The 22,900-nt window shown below is 35.6% G+C and overlaps 1 protein-coding gene across 1 annotated transcript; it reads left to right on the forward strand.

Annotated features, from left to right (window-relative positions):
• Window positions 1–3,539: 3,539 nt before the first annotated feature.
• LOC141485217 (probable cytochrome P450 6a20) lies at window positions 3,540–18,117 on the forward strand. The gene is made up of 5 exons (XM_074181491.1): window positions 3,540–4,146; window positions 7,646–7,963; window positions 10,488–10,712; window positions 13,455–13,706; window positions 17,913–18,117. Exons 1-5 carry the CDS (start codon window positions 3,573–3,575, stop codon window positions 18,077–18,079), a joined length of 1,536 nt encoding a protein of 511 aa, XP_074037592.1. The 5' UTR covers window positions 3,540–3,572; the 3' UTR covers window positions 18,080–18,117.
• The last annotated feature ends 4,783 nt before the right edge of the window (window positions 18,118–22,900 follow it).

Below are 22,900 nucleotides of genomic sequence, written 5' to 3' on the forward strand. Positions count from 1 at the left end.
TCTTCTGCTTCTTTGGCTCAGTGTCTTCTATTTTCAATATATTCAGATTTCAATGATATTTTCAACACCTACTTTTTCCTAGATAACCATTTCATTTTTGTTTTTTCAGATTTTTTATCCGAATTTAAATGTATTTTTAGAAAATTCCTGTAGAGAGTGGGCCAAATTGCAATCATCATGACAAAAGACTTGAAAATTCGATGATGAGATGATGATAATTTCCAGATTGTACAGAGCGGGACAAATCGGACACTCCTAAAGGTAAACTACTGTTTGTTTTCTAACCAGAAAGATGAAAACTGATGGCTATGTTTGAAGGTCAAATTTTATGACAAACTCAATGGTGAAAACCGCAAATCAATATCCATCATCGTTTCTGAGTTGCAGCATATTTTTCGAAAAATGTGCATTTTCGAAAAGTTGCTGTAACTTTTTTTCATAAAACATTTCTTGTTTCTATGAAAACATTCCGAAGCACTTTCTTACGCAAAATTCGATGGTGTAAAAACTTATTTTCTCAAATGTGATATCAATAGTTATTGATAAAAAACTATTTTTCAATAAGACAACCTGCATATACCTGCATATTTCAATAAAGTTTGAAATTACTAGTTTTTTTTCGCTAGAGTCATCTCTGAAATACAGATCTTTTAGATTTTTTCATGTAGACTTTGAATCGCACATTTTGATCCAGTAGGCTTTAGTAGTAGCAGCAGATATTGAATACTATATTTACTACTAATAAATGAAACTTCAACAATAACCATAGAGATGATAAAGCACAGACAATAAAATATTGTTTTTCAGAAAAGGTGTTCGAAATGTCTAACAGCTACGCTTTTTACCAAATAATTTAGTTCAATAGGAGAGAGAAGCAAAACTTTGCAGCACTGCCGCTTCCAATTCATGTCTAGAATCGGTCAGTAATTTCAAAATGAGATCTCCTAACTTTCTCCAGAGATAAAAGTCTATAGGCGTTAGGTCCGGTGACCTGTACGGCCAACGGTTGGGTTCTTGGTTGGCTATCCATGTATTACCAAAATTAGCAGCCAAACAATTGATGACAATTGCAGAGCCCCGTCTTGTTGATAATATATTTTTCTGAGCTCCATTAGCGGCTATTCATCAACAAGGGGTTCAATATTTTGCCTTGAAATTTATAAATACGTCTGAGATGTGAGAGTGTCATTATAAGTGAACCGGTCGATAATTCTACCCTCAAAACATCTGTTCACACACTGAATCCAATTTTTCCTCGACTTCTCTGTTCCACAATAGAATGCCCAAGTATAAGAGTTGTAGCAGTTGAAAATCCCGGCACTGATCACATAAGCTTCGTAAGGCAAATACAATTTAATGAAAACTCACGCACTTAGTTACAAGTTTGCAGGAACCACCGGCATGAAGCCATGCGGCATTCAAAATCTCCTGGTGTGAGTTGATGAACTCTTCTGGTCCTGTATGGGTCGAATTTGTGTTTTTAAAATCATATTGATACTTTCAAATGTCACATTGACGTTTTGGGATTATTTCCAACAGCTACTAAAACGATTATTTCTTTCAACTTCTTATTCCTATCTGATATAATTTTGGCATTTTCTTTTCGAATTGACCACGATCAATTGTGTCGCAATCTTTCAAAAGTGTCTCTTACAGGTTATCTCATAATTCTCATAATTCCCATACATTGAAGAATGAGAATTATGAAAATTGCACAGCGTATTCACTGCTTAAGTTACCAGTAAAGATTTGCACCGTCCAAAGCCTATTTGATCAAAGTGTGCGTTTATATAGTCTACATGAAAAAACCCAAATGTTTTCCACAACATAGAATCATAGAAACAAGAAAGTTTCAAAATGCGGTTTTCACCATTGACGTTGTCATGAAATTTGACTCTCAGACACAGCCATCAGTTTTCATCTTTCTGGTTTGAAAGCAAGAGTTTTTCTTCAAAAGTGTCCAATTTGGACACGCTCTATGGAAATTACCATCACCCCACCATTGAATTTTAAAATCTTCTGATGATTTCGGACGGCAGATCACTATTAAACTCACTCTTGCATTCTAGAACCACCAGTTATTGATATACGGAGTCATATTTCACTTCAAAAATTTCATTAAATTATGTTCAGGACTTGACGTGACTGTCTAATTCAACCATTTAAATTGCTAAAAGTTCATCAAATGAGTTTCATTTTCTATCAACTTCATTACAATATAAAAAATTATCAAGATCATTTTCATTACTTCTAATTGCTGGAATATACTAGGCAGTTAAAAATTCACATTGAATCTAAAGAAAATGGCTCATAAGGTGTCATTAAAAAAAAATGTTCAGTTTATGTTACATCGTTGAAAAGAGAATCTTATATTCTATCGAATGGTCTAAGAAATATATAGAATTCTGCCTGGAAGTTCTTGACTTGGTCCGTTTTCGATTAAACTGCAATAGGTTTTCAATAATTTTTTTATTCGAAATATTGGCTACACTGAACTTTGGTTTGGTATTTAAAATATTCCACTCCAGAAACCACTGAATTGAATTGTGTACAGTTATTTTGTTGTCACTAGGTATATATAAATCATTACATTTATCAAAAATTTTGAGTTATAAAAAACTGGGAGAAAACACAATAAATCTTCGATGCTATAGTATTTCCTATATAATCTGAAGAAATGAATAAAGTTCATCTTTTCCTAGGAAAGGAAGAAAAAAAAGTATGGGATATTTTTTTCATTGAAAATTACCGAACTATTGAGTAAATGTGATCAAATTACTTAGGATTCATGAAAACATGCATAAAATCCTCAATTATTTTCCAATATTTTCTGAACTGCGTCAGTTATGTAGAATCCCATCGGGATCTACTTAGTTTCGTTCTGATAACAGTTTAACAATGCTCCAAACTATGCAGAATTGATTCGATTAAATGTCGAATCGTGAAAGGTTTTCGCCTCGCCTGCTCTTTGCAATTTAGGGTCAGATGGGATACATCCCCCAATCATCAGAGAATCGTGGATTGTATATGGGTTGATTGCGATATGAGTATAGAGAAGCACACGTAAATTATATACGTGGTCGGTATTCGTTAGCACCACTGCATATTTTTCACTGTCATTCGAATTGAAAGTTCGGGTCCTTCCATCGCGGAAAACATTATTCGGCTAGTCCTTTCTACAATATGTGCAAGGAAATGTACGCATACCGGGTGATACAAAAATGTGAAATTCATATAGACATATGCAATAGACATATGCAAAAACTAAACTAAATATACGGGAAATATCCGAGAACTTAACATTTCCCGATGCCAAAATATAACGTATTTAATATATTTTCATTTTATAGATTTTTTTCAGAACAATGTCCATCACCGGTTACTTCTTTTACGATTTGGTTTTGGTCTGGATCTCTCTTATGATTATAACGATTACGTACTACAAACATGCTTTCAAATATTGGTCTCAAACTAAACTAAATATACGGGAAATATCCGAGAACTTAACATTTCCCGTTGCCAAAATATAACGTATTTAATATATTTTCATTTTATAGATTTTTTTCAGAACAATGTCCATCACCGGTTACTTCTTTTACGATCTGGTTTTGGTCTGGATCTCTCTTATGATTATAACGATTACATACTACAAACATGCTTTCAAATATTGGTCTCAAAGGGGCGTTGATGGTCCTGAACCAACTGTAATTTTTGGAAATGGATGGGATGTGGCAAACGGAAGTAAAACCATGGGAGAGCTTTGGAAAAAGATTTATTTGGAATTGAAATCGAAAGGTTTGAGACACGGAGGAGGATACTTCATGGCTAAGCCTATGTATACAGTAGTGAGCTTGGATCTAGTCAAAGCTATCATGCAGACTGATTACCAATATTTCAACAGCCATGGAACATATGTGAATGAAAAAGTTGATCCACTTTCAATCAATATTTTCAATCTTGATGGTAACAGGTGGAAGGAAATTCGCACCAAAATAACACCTACCTTTACCACAGGGAAAATAAAGATGATGTTCAACACGATGGTCGAATGTTCAATACTTCTGGAGGAACTTCTTCAGGAATCTGAATCAAATAACCCTGTTGAGATACGGAATGTGATGAGTAGGTTCACAATTGACACTATAGGTAAGGATTTTCATTTATTATTTTTCTTCATGCAAACTGGATGAATGAGGTGATTGGCTATCTTGTTGAAAAAAATGTGTTGAGAAAAAATACTTGCGAATATTGAAAAAAGATGATGAGTGTATTATTTAACGAGCAGTGTTAGCATCATTTGCTGCTTGCCTTCGTAAATCATTCGAAAGTATCAGTATCAGGTGCGATGGAAGAAACCCACGATTACGCTTTGTGCCTTCTGTATCAGTTGACTCTCTTCATAGATACGAAGCTACTCAAATCAGTTTGGGAATTCAAATTATTGTTAAAAATACTTTTCACTGTGGTTAGGTTTGCGATGAACTGTGTGATCCATTTCTCCAGTATATCCGAAAGTACTATTTCTCCTTCGATTTTGTTTTCCATAGTGAACTAGATGCGAGAATGAATGAAGTCGATGTGTAATGTATGGTTGAAATGAGCTGTGATATCCCCTGGAAAAATTCGTTCGATCTACTCCAACGTCTTCTAGATTGGTACTCTGCTGAAAAAACTACGTTCTGTGATGAAAACTCCTATTGATTATGCCACCAGGATTCATCAACCACATCTATTCGAAAAACTTTGTTATCTAGATTAGGCTCTACTGGCCTATGGTTCTACGACGCAATATGCAATACATGCTTTACATTCTAGAAGGAAAAATATTCCAACTTCGACAACGATAAAACCGCTAGTGGTGCGCTTAATAAAGATAATAAAGTCACGGACTGCATCGAAAAAACTTGTCAATTACGCAACACCACTATCACCTCATGCAACCGAAGGAATCCATATTTGCACGTCCTGGTAGGAACAGATCACGTAATAAAATACGAAAAAATTGCTTCAGTCTCATTCAAAACACGACTCAATAGGAAGACCATTCTCTATGAACATTCCAACAATTTCAACAGAAAAATAGAAGGTATATGGGTCAACAGAATCAGGTGTCCAGTACTCAAGAGGCCCAGAAATAGACTAGAATACAACTCCGATCAACAACCCACCAGTAGCATACCTGTCAACAACGTGAAACAATCAAAACAACCCAGTAAAAGTACGGACCAATCAGGAATGAGCATGTGCATGAACACGTTATCGTCACCACTATCAGCGCCATCAGCATCTCCATCATCACGCCCACCACCATCTGAAATTATAAATACGAGTGATTACGTAGCTCGCCAGTCAGTCGTCACTGAGAGTTCAGGATATAAACTTCATCCGCACATGCCACTGTTGATATCTGCCGCAGTAGCAGACTTCAGAGTCTTTTCTACCACGACCTGCCACACCGGATTTGGAAAAAAATTCAATTTTATTCGGTCTTTGGTGAATTTTCAGATCGAATTCTGAACTATTTTATTCCAAATATAACACGTCATAGTCGTGGTTGAACTCATGCTCCTCCGCCAAAAGATGACTGGCAAATATGGAGTTCTTCATTACATCCAGGAAACTATTCTAATGTTTTTCTAATCTTTGAGAAAACACTTTCCCTGGTTGGTCGATATAATGTTTTGCGCAAGAAGCACGGGTCAACTTATATACGACTGATCTATCTGCCGGTGAAATTTTGTCTTCTTTGTTTTTGATGAATTCGCTTGAATTCTTATTCGTTCTTTGCGCTTCGTTCAAGTCTTTTTCTTTGAAAAAGTTGCAATGTTATTGGTGGGTTCACCATCAATGACACCCATCATCGTTTTTTGAAATGGAATAGACGTGGTAAATGGCTTGTTTTCGCAGTTATTTTGAAAGAATGGAGTCGATATTATCTTTCTTATGACTGTTGTTGACAGCAATTTGTGTGATGAAACTCAGATCTCTCTGAAACTCACTTTCTGATAATGTAATTTTAATGTATTTATATCTGTGAAGCACATCTTCGAATGCTGTTACTTTATCTTGATATGAATGTGTTGAGAAATTGGGTATGATAATGTTCGTATGAATTAGTTTGTGGAAACCTTCCTGTGGATGTTCCCAACTTGGTATCACTGGATGTTATGTTGATGAGTCCAAATCTACTCTTCCTTTTCCGATTTGCTAATTTCTCTTTCCTGTGTGCTTCTCTGGTTTTTTCGATTTGCTGGTTTCTCTTCACTGTGTGCTTTTCTTGTGCTCGGCAATGCGGATTATCAATGGTCAATGGAGAAACACATATTCAAGCGGAAAACGGTCAACTCCCGCCAAACAGCCATCTCCCGCTGAACCGGTGAAGGGGAGAGAGGAAAGGCTTGAAATCTCTCAGTTGAATTTCATTTCACTTGTTCAATTTTCATTTTCTTGTTCATTTTTATTTCGATGTTATTTCATTTCAGGATTTTTTTATTGATATAATTGTAATTTCCAGCCATTCATTTTGATTTTCAGTATTATTTGTTCTTTCAGGGATCTCAAGTCACAATATCATATTAGACAAAGGAAGTCCGAGCCAATGAAATTCATCATGAAACATTGTCATCCACCTTCAAACAAACATCTACCAGTAGATGCACCAATCTCAAATATAGAACAATTTCTCAAACTTCGCTCATGTTTATACAGGGTGTTTATTTAACATGCGGCGAAAATTTAGGGAACTTTCTTTGTCTATTCTGAGGATATTTTGTCATTTGATGATTTTTGATAGGGAGCTTTCTTTCGAAGATACAGAGCGAAAAAGAATTTTGAAAATAACAATTCATTACCAAAAATTATATATAATGTTTCTTATTCAACAAGAACTGTTGAAAATGACTATCCCCCGCTCGAATTCATTAATCCAATCTTCTCCTCATCGACTCCCGAGCTCTTTAAAAACACCAGGATCGTCGAATAGACAAAATCAATCAATTTCAACCCATTCGACACATACAAATGATCCAGTTACAAGACATGCTATTTAAATTGAATGTCTGCAGCCTCTTGTAGTAATCGGAATGTTGTTGATAGGTACTAACAGAATTATTCAATTTTTTATCACTTGGTAAGCCCAATGTACTACGCTATATTTTTATTTCATCTACGTTAATAACTTCACAATTACCAAAATTGTTATTGTCGAAATTCAGTTTCGCCCCATATCAAAAATCATCAAAGGACAAAATATCCTTATATTAGTCTAGCCAAAAGTCCCGTAATATTTTTGCCACATGTTTAATAAACACCTTGTATAGTCTGTAGCAGGTATTTCAAAATAATTTTTTTTGTTATTCTTCTTCTATAAGTATCAATGACTTCTATAAGTATGAATGACGTTAAACAATTTCAAACCTCACCACAACTAACACGGTTACTCTGCTTTTTGTGTCTTACCGGTTGGGATAAAATACAGCCACAGTTGGTGCTCTGTCATTTGATTACTCTGTTTTTTTTTGCACCATACCCAAACCGTTTAAGTTGAATAGACGGAGTCAATTATTATTACGATTATCGTTTTGCCATAATCTTGTAAGTCTTTCCACTATTATGTATTAATTCTTCTTTGAACTCATAACTTCAGGTTCTTCAGCTTTTGGCATTGAGACAAATACCATGAAGGATCCTAACTCAGAATTCAGGAAGCATGGATTGATGATGTTTAACATGAATCCTGTTGAGGCAATGAGACAATTTTGTGTGATTTTCACACCTCATTGGCTTCTGCGGGCTATCAATTTCTCGACAATCAACAGCAAAATCAGAAAGTTTTTCTACTACATGGCTGTGGATACCATCAAGTACAGAGAGGAGCATAATATTGTCAGAAACGATTTCATGCATCTGATGGTCCAAATGAAAAATGGAAAATTTGTTGATGATAAAGGCGAGAAAAATAAAGGTGAGTGAAGTATCATTATAATATACATATTAGATTAGTTCCAACGAAATCAAATATACATATAACATTCAAAATTGAACAATACCTATCACTAATGAAAGAATAAAATAATTCATTAAAACAAAAAAAATATCAATTTCAATAAAAATTTAAACGAGAAATTCCGTAAGATTCCAGACGCTGAACTCTACGTAACTCTACGCAACCTTATTCAGATAGGAAAATATCGCTTTTCCTGTAGAACAGCAAATAAGGAACTCGCGTTCCCTGGGGTTTCAATACGTCTTCATTTTGCACGGTCTTGACCGAAGAATTGTCGTATCTAATATACATATTGATTATTCAAACATTGTTGTGGCCTGAGGTGCATCCAAGTGCAAAGATGGGCAACACTTGTTTGCCGAAAGTAGTATAAATCAAAAATTAAACGGCTCGGCAAAAGTGTTGTCCATCTTTGAACATGGTTGCACCGCGCTAATGAGGCCAATAGCCAGAAACACATGTTCGTGGTGAGCCCACGAGTCGTTTCATATATATAATGTTTTTTTTTGACATGTATCGATATCATGGAAGATACTACTTCTGAACGAAAAATCAAAATGTTGAGAATATCATATTGATTTGAACTATAGGTATCGTCCAGATTCGTATGGGAAATGGACGTGAAATGAAAATGGCTTCACTGCCCATTCAAGAACTGATTCAGAGGATTCCGAAGTAATTACCTGTCAATGAGTTGAGGCTTCCGAAGTAATGACCTGTCAATAGGTTGGGGCGAATTTCAGTATTATTATTGTAGAGGGACTCAGAGGAATCGAATTTGAGACAGCTTCCAAGTAGAGGAAATCGATTTATCCTCTTCAAATGGTCGGCCGTTTCTATGTTTGTTATAGAAAGGTCAGTTTGGAACTCTTAGAAACCTTTTTTGAAAGTAGGTCTCTCGCAGGAGCATGATATTTACGTCATGTTTCCTGAGAAAGTTCTCTACGTCGAGCTTTTTCTGGAGATTCCCATTAGCGTTCCAGAAAACGACCTTAAGATCGTTAAGGTGGCAATTTATGGCGTTTATTCGTTCGAAGTATCAGTCACCTCATAAAGGTGGTTTTGTGTCTTCGAAACGAGCACCAGTATTAGGGGTAGTAGTCTTTTGTTTTTTTCCTCAATCGAGAAACCGATATAGAGTCGAAACCCTTAGCAATGGTTTCAAGAAATTCAGGATTTTCACGAAACACAACTCTCAGAGGCTCATCATCAAGCCTACTATAATGTATGATGTGGAATATTCTCTCGATCAAGGATGTTGATGACCATTTTCCTGAAATCGTCCAAGCTGATCAGCTGGACTTTGATTTCATTTACTGCTTTTGATAAAGTTACTTCTTTTGTGGTCAGCGATCTCGCGAAATTCAACCCATTGTAATAGGTGAGTCAGTAGCGATGTCAGGTACCTGAGTGGTGTTAACATTCTTTTCCGCTACCTGAGAGGTATCCTTAGGATTATTTTCTCTCTTTATATGTAAGATAGAAGGGAAAGTATCTTTACAATTTACCTGAGGGATAACAGGATCATCGACCTCAACAGTTCAATGTTTCTCAAGTTTTTGAAGATTTCTGTGGAAAATCCCGAGCTCTGTTATGCGGGTTGTGAGTTTTTTGCGTCTTATTGAATCTCTCTGTCAGAAGAAATTCTAGGAAACTGCTGAAATTCCTCATCAGAAATGGTGGATTTACTATCCGAATCTGATGGTTTGTTGCGCTTCATTGTTTGCACTTTTTAGTCATTTTTGTAGGGCAAAGGCGAATAATCCAGACAGACAAGCCCCCAGAAGAAAATAGGCACTTGACTTTACAAGCAGGAAATCTAGGTACAGCACATTAGTACAACACTGGAAGATCACTAACCACACCATAAATGATCGGGACGGATCACTGTACATCAACTCGAGAAAACGACTCAAACCCCCGGGGTGAATGCCCTAAGATAAGATTTTCCCCATACTGTTACTCTGTGCAGAAAACAGAATCTCTTTCGTCCACCACCACTCACTTCCTCTTATGTTAGCCTAGAGTGCTCATTCTCTCCTATATCGGATCATTGGTGAAATCTGACTCCACTGTATGTCCTGTGGTCCTATGTACCTAGCCGAGGACAAGTGCTGTATGTCTTGGAATAATGTGTGATTGGATTGTGTGTATCGGCAGGATTTTTATACTTACCAAAGCCGCCAGATGGCAACTCTCAGAAGTGGTTTCTGATTCTGCTTCCCAAGTAGTTCAAGGAGCCACTTATCTCTAATCTTTCGAAAAACCATTTCAATGAAATCATTCACATTTTTGGAGATCGAACGTGTCAACAATTTAAGATTGTATTTTTATATGATTAGAAATATAGAAATAATTTTCATCATGACTTAAACCAATTTTCATGAGATGAAATATACTCCAGTGAGAGAAATCATCTGAATAATTTTTTCTCATTTATATTACTCTTCCATCCTGAAATATAATTTTCACTTTTTTCCAGGAAGGTTAACAATGAATGAAGTAGCAGCACAGTGTTTTTTCTTCTTTCTAGCAGGATTTGAAACATCTTCCACTACCATTTGTTTTGCTTCCTACGAACTTGCCTTGCACAAGGAGATTCAAGACAGAGCACGACACGAAATAAAGGAAGTGCTAAGGAAATACAATAATGAGATCACGTACGATGCTTTGATGGAGATGCACTATTTGGAAACAGTGATTTATGGTAGGTTTTTTAATGAAGTACGAATATCACTTGGAAAATTTCATTAGTTCGCACTTCCATTTTCTATTATGATATACAATGATTTGAAATATTTGAAAGAATCTGTAAAAAATTGAAAAGATTATCTGAAAAATAACAATTATATTAAGCAAAAAAAACTGAAATCAAAACGAAATAAAATACAAGCTAAAAGCAAAAAAATAAACAAATTGAACTACTACCACGAGATGAAAATCAAAAAATTATTAACAAGAAATGAAAATTGAAAGATTCCAAACCAAGTTACTTCACGACGTTTCGATTGTTGGTATCCACAATCGTCTTCGTGTGATAACTGGACTTATTCTTCAGAGATCTGACTATTTATAGGTCATTCGAGTGCTTTCATCAATCCCCTTCATAGATTATTTTTGATGATGCTTAATTTCTTTTCGAGACCTTCCTCTGATATATAGACCCCGAAAGCACGGTGTAGTAGAGTCTTGATGATTCCTCTGATAGTCGATTGATGGTGGTTGGATTCCTGGCCTTCAACGGAATGGTTACTACAAAGTGAAAGTGGAACAGGTTTCAGCTAGAAGACAGCAAGAGCTCCACAAGGATGAGAAGCCGTCACAACCAGTACTTGTACTTCCATACATCAGAAGATTATCGGAAAGGATAAGAAGGACTGGGTCCAAGTATAAGATCAGAATCTGTTTCAGATCTGGGAACACTATTCGTAGCAGCCTCACGAAAACCAGGCCACCAAACGCGGACTGCGGTTCTAAAAATTGCATTTACCAGATACTCTGCGAGTACGTAGAATCATACATCGATGAAACTAAGAAGCCATTGAAAGTTCGCATTGCCGAGCACAAGATACACACAGAGAGAGAAGAAACCAGCAAATCAGGAATAGCAGAGCATGTTTGGACTCATCAATATAACATCAAGTGAGCTTAAGCTAAAATCATCCACAATGAGGAACACTGTTTTAGAAGAAAATTCAAAGAAGCCGCACATATGTTGTCCAACGACACATATAGTCAAGCTAGTGTAGAGATACGCAACATATGGAAACCTCTAATCAAGCGGGAAACGACCAACTCCTGCCAAAAGGTTAGCTTCCGCTAAAACCGATGAAGGCAAAAGAGGGAAGAGGGGATAGGTAACCCACACAAGGATGACCTATAAACAGTCAGATCTCTGAGGAATAAGTTCAGTTATCATCCGAAGACGATTGTGGATACTAACAATCTAAACGTCGTGAATAACCTTTCAATTTTTATTTCTTGTTAATAATGACGTTTCTAATTTCTTGCAGATTCTATTAGTTATTTCAATTCAATTTATATCATATTAGATAATAGGAGTCCGAACTTATGAAATGCACCATTAAATATTGTCAACCACCTTCAAACAAACATCAGTTGAAAAAATTTCAGCCTGATATAAACCCTTCAAAAAAGGCAAAGAGTTCATCAGTTAGTTACATATTCATCAGAATATATTCAAAACAACGATAACGAATAATACCGACTGTAAAAACTTTGTCGATTATGGTTTTCATTGAGGTTGTTATGATGAAAGATCAGAAAGGCACAGCTTTATTTCCAAGACTGTCAACTTCAAGGATGATTTTGAGCCCTTGTGGCTCAAAATTTTTATTATTTTGACTTCATACCGGTGCATAACAAATTCTACCTACAATGGGAAAATCGGAAACAGAAAGAGATACGAAGTCCGTTCAATAAGAAAAGAGTTGTCCACTTTAGAGCTTATTGAGATGACATTTCAAAATCCAAGAAATTTTCAGCATGTGTGATACAACAGTAAAGTTGTCGCCAAAAAGGCTGACTCATATCGGTTGATTTTTTTTTCCAGTTCATATAAAAATTTAATTTGGTATTGGTTTCTCGGCGACGAAAGGTCAACTTTTGTCGCCTGATATTGTACTGCTTGACAAATAACAGAATAAAAAAAATTTGTTGGCATTTGATATTCTCTTGATTATTGTTGAAAAAAATGAAAACAAAGTTGTACATTTTTTTATCGAATTTTTCCAGAACCAATTGGAATTTTTCAAAATTCGAAACGTCGTTTCAAATCTGTATGATACATATTTCCATTTATGATTTTGTATTGGTGTTGAAATACATGACTTCTCAATGGAATATCTTTCAATTCGATTCAAATAACGTTCATGAATAATATTCCTTCATATTTGACATGTGTGTCCTAGTATGTGAACATCTAGTTTGTGAACATCCTGTACATAATCTTCTATGGTCTCTTACCACCAGAGAATCGTTCATCTAAAACTACAAAACTTCTCACCCTTTATGGTAGTTTTGTTGTTGCTTTCGTTTTTGTACAATTATGTTCACTATAAATTTTCTGTCGCATTTTTCAATAAAAACTACGAAATTTATATGTAATCTGTATGGCTTAAATGTCAGCCCTTTCAGGAATTTCTCCGTAATATCTGGGAAATCATTTCGAATGCAAAAGAGTGGTTTGAAACAATTTCTTATAGAAATAGATTATGTACAGTTCAGTTCAAAATAGGAACTTATATTCAGTTGAATTGAGTAGTTGTTTATTCAGAGTCTAATGCATATCTGTTTTCAATTTGTGAAGTATTTCTGATGATGAATATAATAATTCAAATATGAAAGTTGTAAAAATTTTTCATTTTCATGCATTTCACATGACCGCATGCAGAACAGTTATTGTTTCTTTACACAAATTTTGTTTCAGAAACTCTTCGTAAATACCCCCCTCTTCAATTCCTCTTGAGAAAATGCACGGATAATTATAAGGTGCCAGATAGCAACATTGTAATCGAAAAAGGGATGGTAACAATAATTCCAGTTCTTGGATTGCATTTTGATCCCGAATATTATCCAGATCCTGAAAAATTTGACCCAGAAAGATTCAATGCAGAGAATAAGAAAACAATACCACAGTTCGCTTGGTTACCTTTTGGAGAAGGTCCTAGAATTTGTTTAGGTGAGTAGATATACATGACATGAAGAATTGAATAGATAGATAATTGATAATATCAATAATCATTATTGGACTCATCTACCTACAATCACTCGATTCAATTTCCATGTTATTAACTATTTTAATCAAGTTCAGTCTGTTTTTTCTAATTCATTAGGCTTCCTTGAATAGAACATATTTCATATCATCCACGATCTTAACGTTATCCGAAATTGAAAATAAATTATTACGATTGAATCATTGGCCTTCTAAGATTATTCAATAGTTCCGTATAACGTTCAAAATGTATATGAGTATGAACTTTCCCAAATTCACAAAAACTAATATTCAGAAATAGAATAATACAGCTGTGAAGTGTAATAATTTAAATTTATTCTGCTCAAACTCCCATGTAACACTCACTTAGTTAATTCGTGTGAGTCATATTCTGGTTATATTTGAAAGCAAAGTCAAAAAAACCTACCCATATTCCCATTTCATATATTCAACCACGATACACTCATAACGGTATGCTACTCGTTAGTTCCAAACGCGCCCAGTTCGCGCAGATGACGTGAGTGCGAAGCATATCGGGGTTGTAACTTCGTAGACTTGCCTAAATTCAATTTGAATTTCTCACAAGTTCTCTGTTGTACTTTGAAGTTTAAGAATTATTACGAAATTATTGTCAAGAGTGGTTTTCAAACATTTTTTATTAGCTTTGGCCAATTTAGTGTCGTATTCGAAGCTTCAATAATTAAACAAAAATACGAGTAGGTAGGTATATAACTAAGAATGCCTGGTTGTGCGGTTTTTGGTTGTAATAATTACAACAGAGTGACAAAAGGGACCAATATTAAGTATTTTCGATTCCCAAAGAGCAAAGAACTGTCTAAACAATGGATTTCAGCATGTAGGAGAAAGGACAACATCAATTTGAAAAATGGTGTGTATTAATTAAAGCAATGATGACACATAATTTATTAGGTATTCAATGGTTTTCAGCAACTATTTGTTCTATTCATTTCCATAAAGATTGTTTCGAAGATTTATCAGTCAAAGAGCAATATGGTACTTTTTCAACAAAAAACGCCCGTATTTCGAAAACTGATGCTGTGCCCACTCTGAACCTCTTATTTAAGAGAAAGCAAACTGAAGAATCAGAAAGAGCAATTCGTTTTGCTAAAAGGGGAAAATCCACTCTTTTACCAGAGCAACAATTGGAAAATTGTCACATCACTACAATTAAATACTGAAGAGATAAAACAACCTGAACAAACAAACGTAGATAGCACTTGCAGTACTTCAGTTCAGTCGAATGCACAACAAAAAAAAGAAAAAGAGAGGTTAGGTTCTTTTATCAATCGAACTTATTGTTACTGTGAATATTGCCTCTAATCGATTTTTTTTCTTTATGCATTTTTAAATTTTTTTCAGAATTGCGAAGTTACATATAGCAGAACTAGTATAAAAGGTTGCACATTTGGAATCGTTAAATAGGGAGCTGTGCGATGAAAATTTACAGCTGAAGAAAGATATGGAGACATGCAGAAAATCATTGGAGAAATGTTTTTCGTCTGGTGAAATAGAAAGACTATTGAATCCCAATAAGAATCTTAGAAAGTGGTCAGCAGAGGATATTGCATCTGCCATATCATTGAGAAGTGTTAGTCCAAAGGCCTATCGCTATTTGAGAGCGAACGCATTGCCCCTACCAGCACTTTCTACTTCAAGGAAATGGGCTTTTTCATTCAATCGCAGCCCCGGACTTTCGACCAATGTTATCAATCTCATGCAAAAAATGTCATTTCAATTGAAAGACATTGAAAAGTTGTGTTCTTTCCTTCGACGAAATCCATTTATCCAATAGGATTGATATAAATAAAAAAGATGAACAAGTGATAGGCCCACATAAGACTTGCCAAACTGTAATGGCACGAGGGCTGATTAGTAATTGGAAGCACTCTTGTTTTATGATTTTGATCAGCCAATGAAAAAAGAAATTTTAAACCAAATTATATCTGCATTATTCAATGTCGGTTTCACCGTGGTAGCAATAGTAAGTGACATGGGTCCTACGAATATGAAATATTTCTCGGAAATGAATATTGCTCACGATAAGGATTGTTCATTCCCACATCCTTGTAATTAATCTATGAGGATTTTTTTTGTTTGTCGATGTACCTCATCTAATCAAGTTATTGAGAAATCACTTCATTGATCAAGGATTTTGGTTGAATGGTACATTTATGGATAAATCCTGTTTCGAAAGTCTCCTGGATATATCTACATCAGAGCTTTCTATAGTATATAAAGTCAGCAAGTACCATATCGAATTGAAGGGAACTAAAAGACAGAAAGTTAGGCCATCAGTGCAACTGTTCTCTAATTCTGTTTCGAAGGCAGTTTCATATTGTGGAAAAAGCGGATTAATGCCATCAGAGTTACCCTGGGAACAAGTATCAGACTTCGTTCAGCTCATTAACAGATGGTTTGACGTTATGAATTCGAAAACGAAAATAAGGGCTAACGAACCATCTAAAAACGCATTTGGTATAAATTTAGAGGATCAGAAAAAAGTACTAGAAAAAACTTCCAATGTGATTAAAACCCTACGAGTGACAAAACATAAATCCTTGATTCAGTTTCAGAAAGGTATAGTTTTGAGTAATAGATCAATTGTTGAGCTCTTCCTTTATCTTCAGAAGGGGCACTCTGATGTCCAATATATTCTTACTACGCGACTGAATCAGGATATTCTGGAAAACTTCTTTTCTTACCATATTCCATACTTGTGATGCACCGTTTGGAGCTTTTGGTGTATATTAAACTGTTTATTCTGCCTCTTGAAGATGATCACTTGGTGATTGAAACTCTTGTAACATTCATATTCCAAATCTCAAAGAAAAATTTGAAATACTTCGTCAAAGTAACCTCATAGTTAGTTCAGCATCAAACTAGTGATAAAGGTAGTGCCTTCCAAGAAATAAGCCTCCTTATATTCAGAAACCTAATATTTCATACGATCCACCTAGTTGTTTTCTCGTACGAATTTTGTTAAATCGAGTTCATCAAACTAAAGCTGATTGTTGACGATCTGGACATCACCCAATTAAACTATAAACCGAATATAAATCTTGGTTCACCAAGTCAATTTTTGATTCTAATACTGATGAACAATCGGATAACTGAATGAAACATGGTACTTTGAAAATTCGAATATTGAGCTATTGATTTCAAACAACAATTTTCGTGGCACTGGATTGGGAGAGCTGACATGTAATGGTCTCTACGGTCACACAATTTGTCTTCTATTGATATGTTCCTTGTGGATACCTGAAATATGATATCTGCAGACTTTCAAGGATTTGCATAGTCGCCTGGAAAGCAATGAGGCTGCTGACTCCCTTACAAAGGAGGGTGCTGCAAGCAGCTTCATCGGACCAGGACCTTGTCATAGACATCGCTTTAAGCTTTACCAAACAGAGATTGAACACCTGGATGGCAAGAAGATAAATGGACTTCTGGCAGAATCTTCCAGGATTGGCTCACTCAAAGGCGTCATTCACTTTTCGAATCTTGAAACCGAACAGTTGTTGGACTACAGTGGGGATGAACTACGATGTCTAACAGGCCTTCTTACAGGTCACTGACATCTGAATCAGCATATGCAGAGACTTCGACTGTTGGAGGACAGTGTGTGTCGCCTTTGTTTGGAAAATTATGAACAGCATACCACATACTTTGTGCCTGCCCCGATGGGGACCGAATTAGGTTTCTAGAGTTCGGCAGAGACGTACTCTTACCATCTGACCTGAAACACCACTCACTAGACAAACTAATGGGCTTCGTTAAGAAGCTGGTTTTATTTGGTCGAGTGTGAATAGGTGTGAGCCACAACAAACCCTTGCGGGTTGCGGTGGGTTCGAATAGACCCACTCACTTTGAACCTAACCTAACCTAACCGACTGATATCAAACAGAAAATAATACGAGTCGAGCTCATGGAATATTTCAAGAAATATCAATCATCTGTTCACTAAGAAACCCGGTTTTGCTAACAAATTATTCATTATCTGTTTTTTTTCCATATAATACTACCGAATCAGTCATGTTTTATTGTCAATATCTAACTGTAAACTGCATTTACAATATCAACAGATCATCTGAGTAATAGAGCAAGTAATTAACAAAGTCATCTCTAGCATCTGAAACTTTTTTTAATTCACAGGTTTACGCTTCGGAATGGTACAGGTCAAAATTGGGCTGATCTCTTTACTGAAAAACTATGAATTTACTCTCCATGAGAAAACGATATCTCCCATCGTTTATACAAAAACATCAGTACTTGCAAGCGCTAAAGGAGGTATTTGGCTAAATCTTCGGAAGATACATTAATGTTATGCTATCTCAAAAACACATTTGTAAATTACAAATAGTAATAGTATTACAGAATTATTCATCATGTAACACAAGAAAATATTTGTATTTGCAATGTCCATGAAAAATGCCAATACACTTACTGAGGTCCCATTTTTCTGTATTGTTACCGGTGTGACAAAAATTGTAATTTGGAAGTCATATTTTTATTGTAGAACAAGTTGAAAGTATCAACTCAGATTCCACAGAAACTAAAAAACTGAGGAATCTGTCGACTCAATTTCTCAATTCTCTGATTCTGTAATTTTTCAACTAATATGAAAAAAATGTTTTGGAATTTATAGTTCAGGAAACATTTTATTTTTTTCTATATATACAGTGTGTCAATTTGAAAACTTCCCACCCATCAATATCTCCCTTCCAGTACATAATATGAAAAAATGGTCAGACAGGTCAACTTTATTTGCAAGGGGGACACTCTGAATGAATATTTTCAACCCTCGGGTTCAACCCCCTAGGAGGGGTGGATGTTACCTCAGAATTTCAAATGGAAAGGGGGGTCAAGTGGCACATCATTTTGAAGGGCATTCAATTCTCTTGCCAATGATACCTTTTTCATTAGTTTTTGATGAGCAGTTTTTGAACAATAACGTTCCAAACGAACGGTGATTAGAAGTGAATAAAAATAAATGATTAAAACTCGCCCGCACTAGATGTTGGTATTCAGGTTGGTATTCAAAACAAATGATTGTAATGGACTATTGGAAAAGGTGAGCATCGTACTAGGTAGCATCGTTCCAACCCTTGAGTAATATTCGAATTCGTGGATGTGAGAGGAATGTAGAACTACTTAGTTAACGAAATACGCATCGAGTGCAAACAAAAAATACTAAATTGCAAAAACAAATTTCAATCCTCTTGTTACGCTTTATCTGATAATATGTTCAAAATGTTGTCCATTCTGCTCTAAACAGTAATACAGTCTGTTTTCGAACTCCTCTCGAACATTTTGGAAAACTTCACCACTAATTGACCGGCATGCTGCTGTAATTCGTCCTTTGAGTCATCCATATCAGTGGGCTGTGTTTTATAAAACGACAGATTTGAGATATCCCCAAAGAAAAAAATCTAATGGATCAAATCCGGTGATCTCGGTGGCCACTCAATTGATCCCCTTCTGCCAATCCATCTCTCCCGGAATCGCTCGTTCAACCATTGTCGAACGGGGCGAAAATAATGAGGTGGCGCACCGTCCTGTTGGAAATGTAACAAATCTTCCTGCAACAGTAAATTACCGTGTGCATCAATTTGAGTTTCGAGCTCGTGAATTATAAGTGGATCGATAGGTGCTTGAAGCATATCTAGGTACAGATCACCATTCAAGTTTTCTCTCAAAAAATAAAGGTCCGATAATGGCATTTCCAAGAATACCAGCCCAAACATTAACTTTTTTGTGGGTGTTGTGTATGTCCTTCTCGAAAATTGTGAGGGTTTTCGTCACTCCAATAGCGACAATTTTGCCTATTAACATTGCCATTCAGGAAAAATGAACATTCATCACTGAAACAGATATTGAACAGAAGATTAGGTAAAGCATTGATTCGAAGAGTCATGATTTCACAGAATTCTATTCTTCTGTCATAATCATCCTCATGGAGCTCGTGGAGAATCTGCATTTTATATGGATGAAATTTGTGCATTTTCAGTGCTTTCCTTACAGTCTCGTGTGACATTCCCGTCTGTTCTGCTACTGATCGTAAGGAGCTAGTCGGCTCTGCAGCAAATGTTCCCAACACCTCAATTTGAGCATCCTCATTCAGTACTCTGGGGTTATTCCTTTTTTTATTCTTCACCGAACCAGTTTCGGAAAACTTTGTCACCAAATCAAGCACATACCGGTGACTTATATTAAGATTTGGATTTCTTTCATTAAAAAGAGATGCCGCCCTTCGTGCGCACTTGCCCACCTCTCCATAAATAAAAATTATTTCAATTCGGTCTTGGATAGTGTAAACCATTCTTACAATTTATACACTTTCTAAGGTATCGCTGATCAGCTCAACAAATGAAACTGAAATGATAGTACTACCAAATGGCTTGAATGCGATGAACACCTTTTTTGCTCAAAAAACGATACTTTTTATAGCAGAAGTAACAAAAAAGGGATAAGAGTTTTAAATCCGATAATAAACCCAAATGAAAGTCATCGAAATCAGATAACTAATTAATGTAAATTTTTTGAGGCTTGTCTAATTTTACCCCTGATGGAAAGTTGAAGAGCTGACCCGTCATCACAAGTTTTACTTATAAGAGAGTCAATAAATTGTATTTCTTTGCATACTAACTTGATAACCAGGCATTTTAGTATAGGCCAATTCTAATTACTTCTATTAGTTTAGAACTACATTTTCGGATACTGCTGATCGGAAAATAATAAATGAGGGCACCGTCGGCAAGCGAATTGAATGCCCTTCAAAATGATGTGCCACTTGACCCCCCTTTCCATTTGAAATTCTGAGGGTAACATCCACCCCTCCTAGGGGGTTGAACCCCGAGGGTTGAAAATATTCATTCAGAGTGTCCCCCTTGCAAATAAAGTTGACCTGTCTGACCATTTTTTCATATTATGTACTGGAAGGGAGATATTGAGGGTGGGAAGTTTTCAAATTGACACACTGTATATATATATATATATATATATATATATATATATATATATAGAGAGAGTGAGAGAGAGAGAGAGAGAGGTAGTCTTTGCTGACTAGTTACGAACAATTCCTTGCAGTTATTTGGGATAGCAGCGAAGCGCAAGTGTACTCTTATAACATTATATTTCCAACATTTCGACGGTGGTTATTGTCATCATCAGGGAGCTAAGATGATAGATTTTGAATTAATACAGAACTTAAGTTAATAGACGAATACTAACAATGTTAGTGAGACTGGTCGCAATTGAGTTTAGTTAAAATTGCCTCCATAAATAATCCTACAGAATCTTTGGCATCTTTTTTGACGGATATATTGACAAAGGCTTATGATTATGATAATCCATATTACGTTAAAGACTCTTTGAAGTCTCTTCAAAATTCAATAGAATTCAACTTCCAGAAAATTATGTGTTAGCCAGTTTGGATGTTGTTTCACTGACCTTCCTGTTCAATAATACATATTTTTCTTTTAAATAACAAAATATATAAACAAAATTTTGGTACACCAATGGGAGCCAAAATAAGCCCCATTCTAGCTAACTATGTAATGGATGATCTGTTAGACAATGTCCTAAATGTCCTTCCTTACCATGTTTTTTTCTTTAAAAAAATATGTTGATGACATAATCCTTGCCTTTCCCTATACAGGAGTCACAGAAATCGTTGAAATCTTTAATAGTTATGACCCTATATAAAATTTACCATCGAAAAGGAAGACGATGAACAAAATGTTCCCATTTCTAGACACTAAACTCATTCGCACTTCCACTTATACCGTACTTATTGACTGGTACAAAAAACCAATAAGTTCAGGTAGATACATGTTATATTAGAAAAATCAATGCACCCTTTGTCCAAGGATTGCACCATAATAAACAAATATTGCATCAGCCACTACGCAGTTACCCAGGAAATGACTCAGCATATTCAGCACATTTCCAAGGTTTTTCTAGAACATTCGAAGAAACGCATATCTACATCAGCAGTTCCTGATCCTATAAATATGGGAAAACAAGAGGACGCCTCATTCTTGAATCACTTCGCGACTATCCAAGTTCGTCGATTTCTTGAATCATATTTTTGTAACATTTAATACTTTATTGTAAATAATTATATTCAATAAAGTTTGTTTTTTAAAAATATAAATTCAGTGTAAACCACATAACAAATTGGCGCAGTCGGTAGGATCTTGAGAAACGCTGAATCCAAACAGCGGTAGTCTCCAGACTTTCGACAAGAAGAAGAACAAGCACCAACCCCAGTGGACAGACGGTCTCTTCAGCAACAAGAAACCCGCATAAGTCGACGCCGTATGCCCATCCGTTGTGAAAGAATCACTCCAGAAACACGCGTAAGTCGTCGAACGCTGCTCATCTGCTGTAGCCAGAGCTCATGAAGTAGGATTTCATCCCGCCACACCAAGCAACCAGAAGCCACAACGAAAAAGAAAAAAGAAGAATAGAATAAGAAACTAGGATAAGGAGAAGCGTGAGTACACTTTGAATAATCATCACAATTGAGTTGAAATTTTGATTAACCCTCGTTCAAAATTTTGAATAATAATTTAAAAATGGCTGAAAAATGATCCAATTGAAACCCTACAAACTTTCTGAAATATTTTCAATTGTTCCCGAATACGATGGTGATTCAATTTCGCTAGGAAATTTCATAAATGCTTGCGATCATGCCGAACGCATGGCGTAGACCAACAAAAAACTTTACTCACAATTCATATTAGAAATAAATTAAGAGGAAAAGCTGCTCAATTGATAAATTCCAGAAACCCAGGAAATTATCAAGAGATCAGAGTTTATTAAAATTTCTCACTTTGGTGATACGCGAGATCTAACGTCACTAATTCAAGATCTACAGAGAATAAAACAAGGAAATGGAGAAAATGCACTGACATTTTTCTCAAGACTACAAAGTCACAATGCAAAAATGTTATCTTGCATTCAAGCTTCAAACTTGACTCACGAACAAAAATTAGCACAATCAGTACTAATCGAGTCAATGATATTAAATACTTTATTGACAGGACTAGAACCCAAACTAGGTCACATAATACGAGCAAGTAATCCAACAACGATGTTAAAGCATCAATTAGAATAAAACGTGAGATACAGCTCTC

This window comes from Leptinotarsa decemlineata, unplaced genomic scaffold, assembly GCF_025532065.1.
Source record: "Leptinotarsa decemlineata unplaced genomic scaffold, Ldec_3_MD MMD2_tig00026314_RagTag_RagTag, whole genome shotgun sequence".
Classification (NCBI taxonomy): domain Eukaryota; kingdom Metazoa; phylum Arthropoda; class Insecta; order Coleoptera; family Chrysomelidae; genus Leptinotarsa; species Leptinotarsa decemlineata.

Bases quoted from the DNA above. Each gene is read 5' to 3' on its own strand.
- LOC141485217 (XM_074181491.1), top strand. From the start codon at position 3,573: ATGTCCATCACCGGTTACTTCTTTTACGATCTGGTTTTGGTCTGGATC. The intron at 4,147-7,645 runs GTAAGGATTTTC...TCATAACTTCAG, and splicing joins GTTCACAATTGACACTATAG to GTTCTTCAGCTTTTGGCATT. The intron at 7,964-10,487 runs GTGAGTGAAGTA...ACTTTTTTCCAG, and splicing joins TAAAGGCGAGAAAAATAAAG to GAAGGTTAACAATGAATGAA.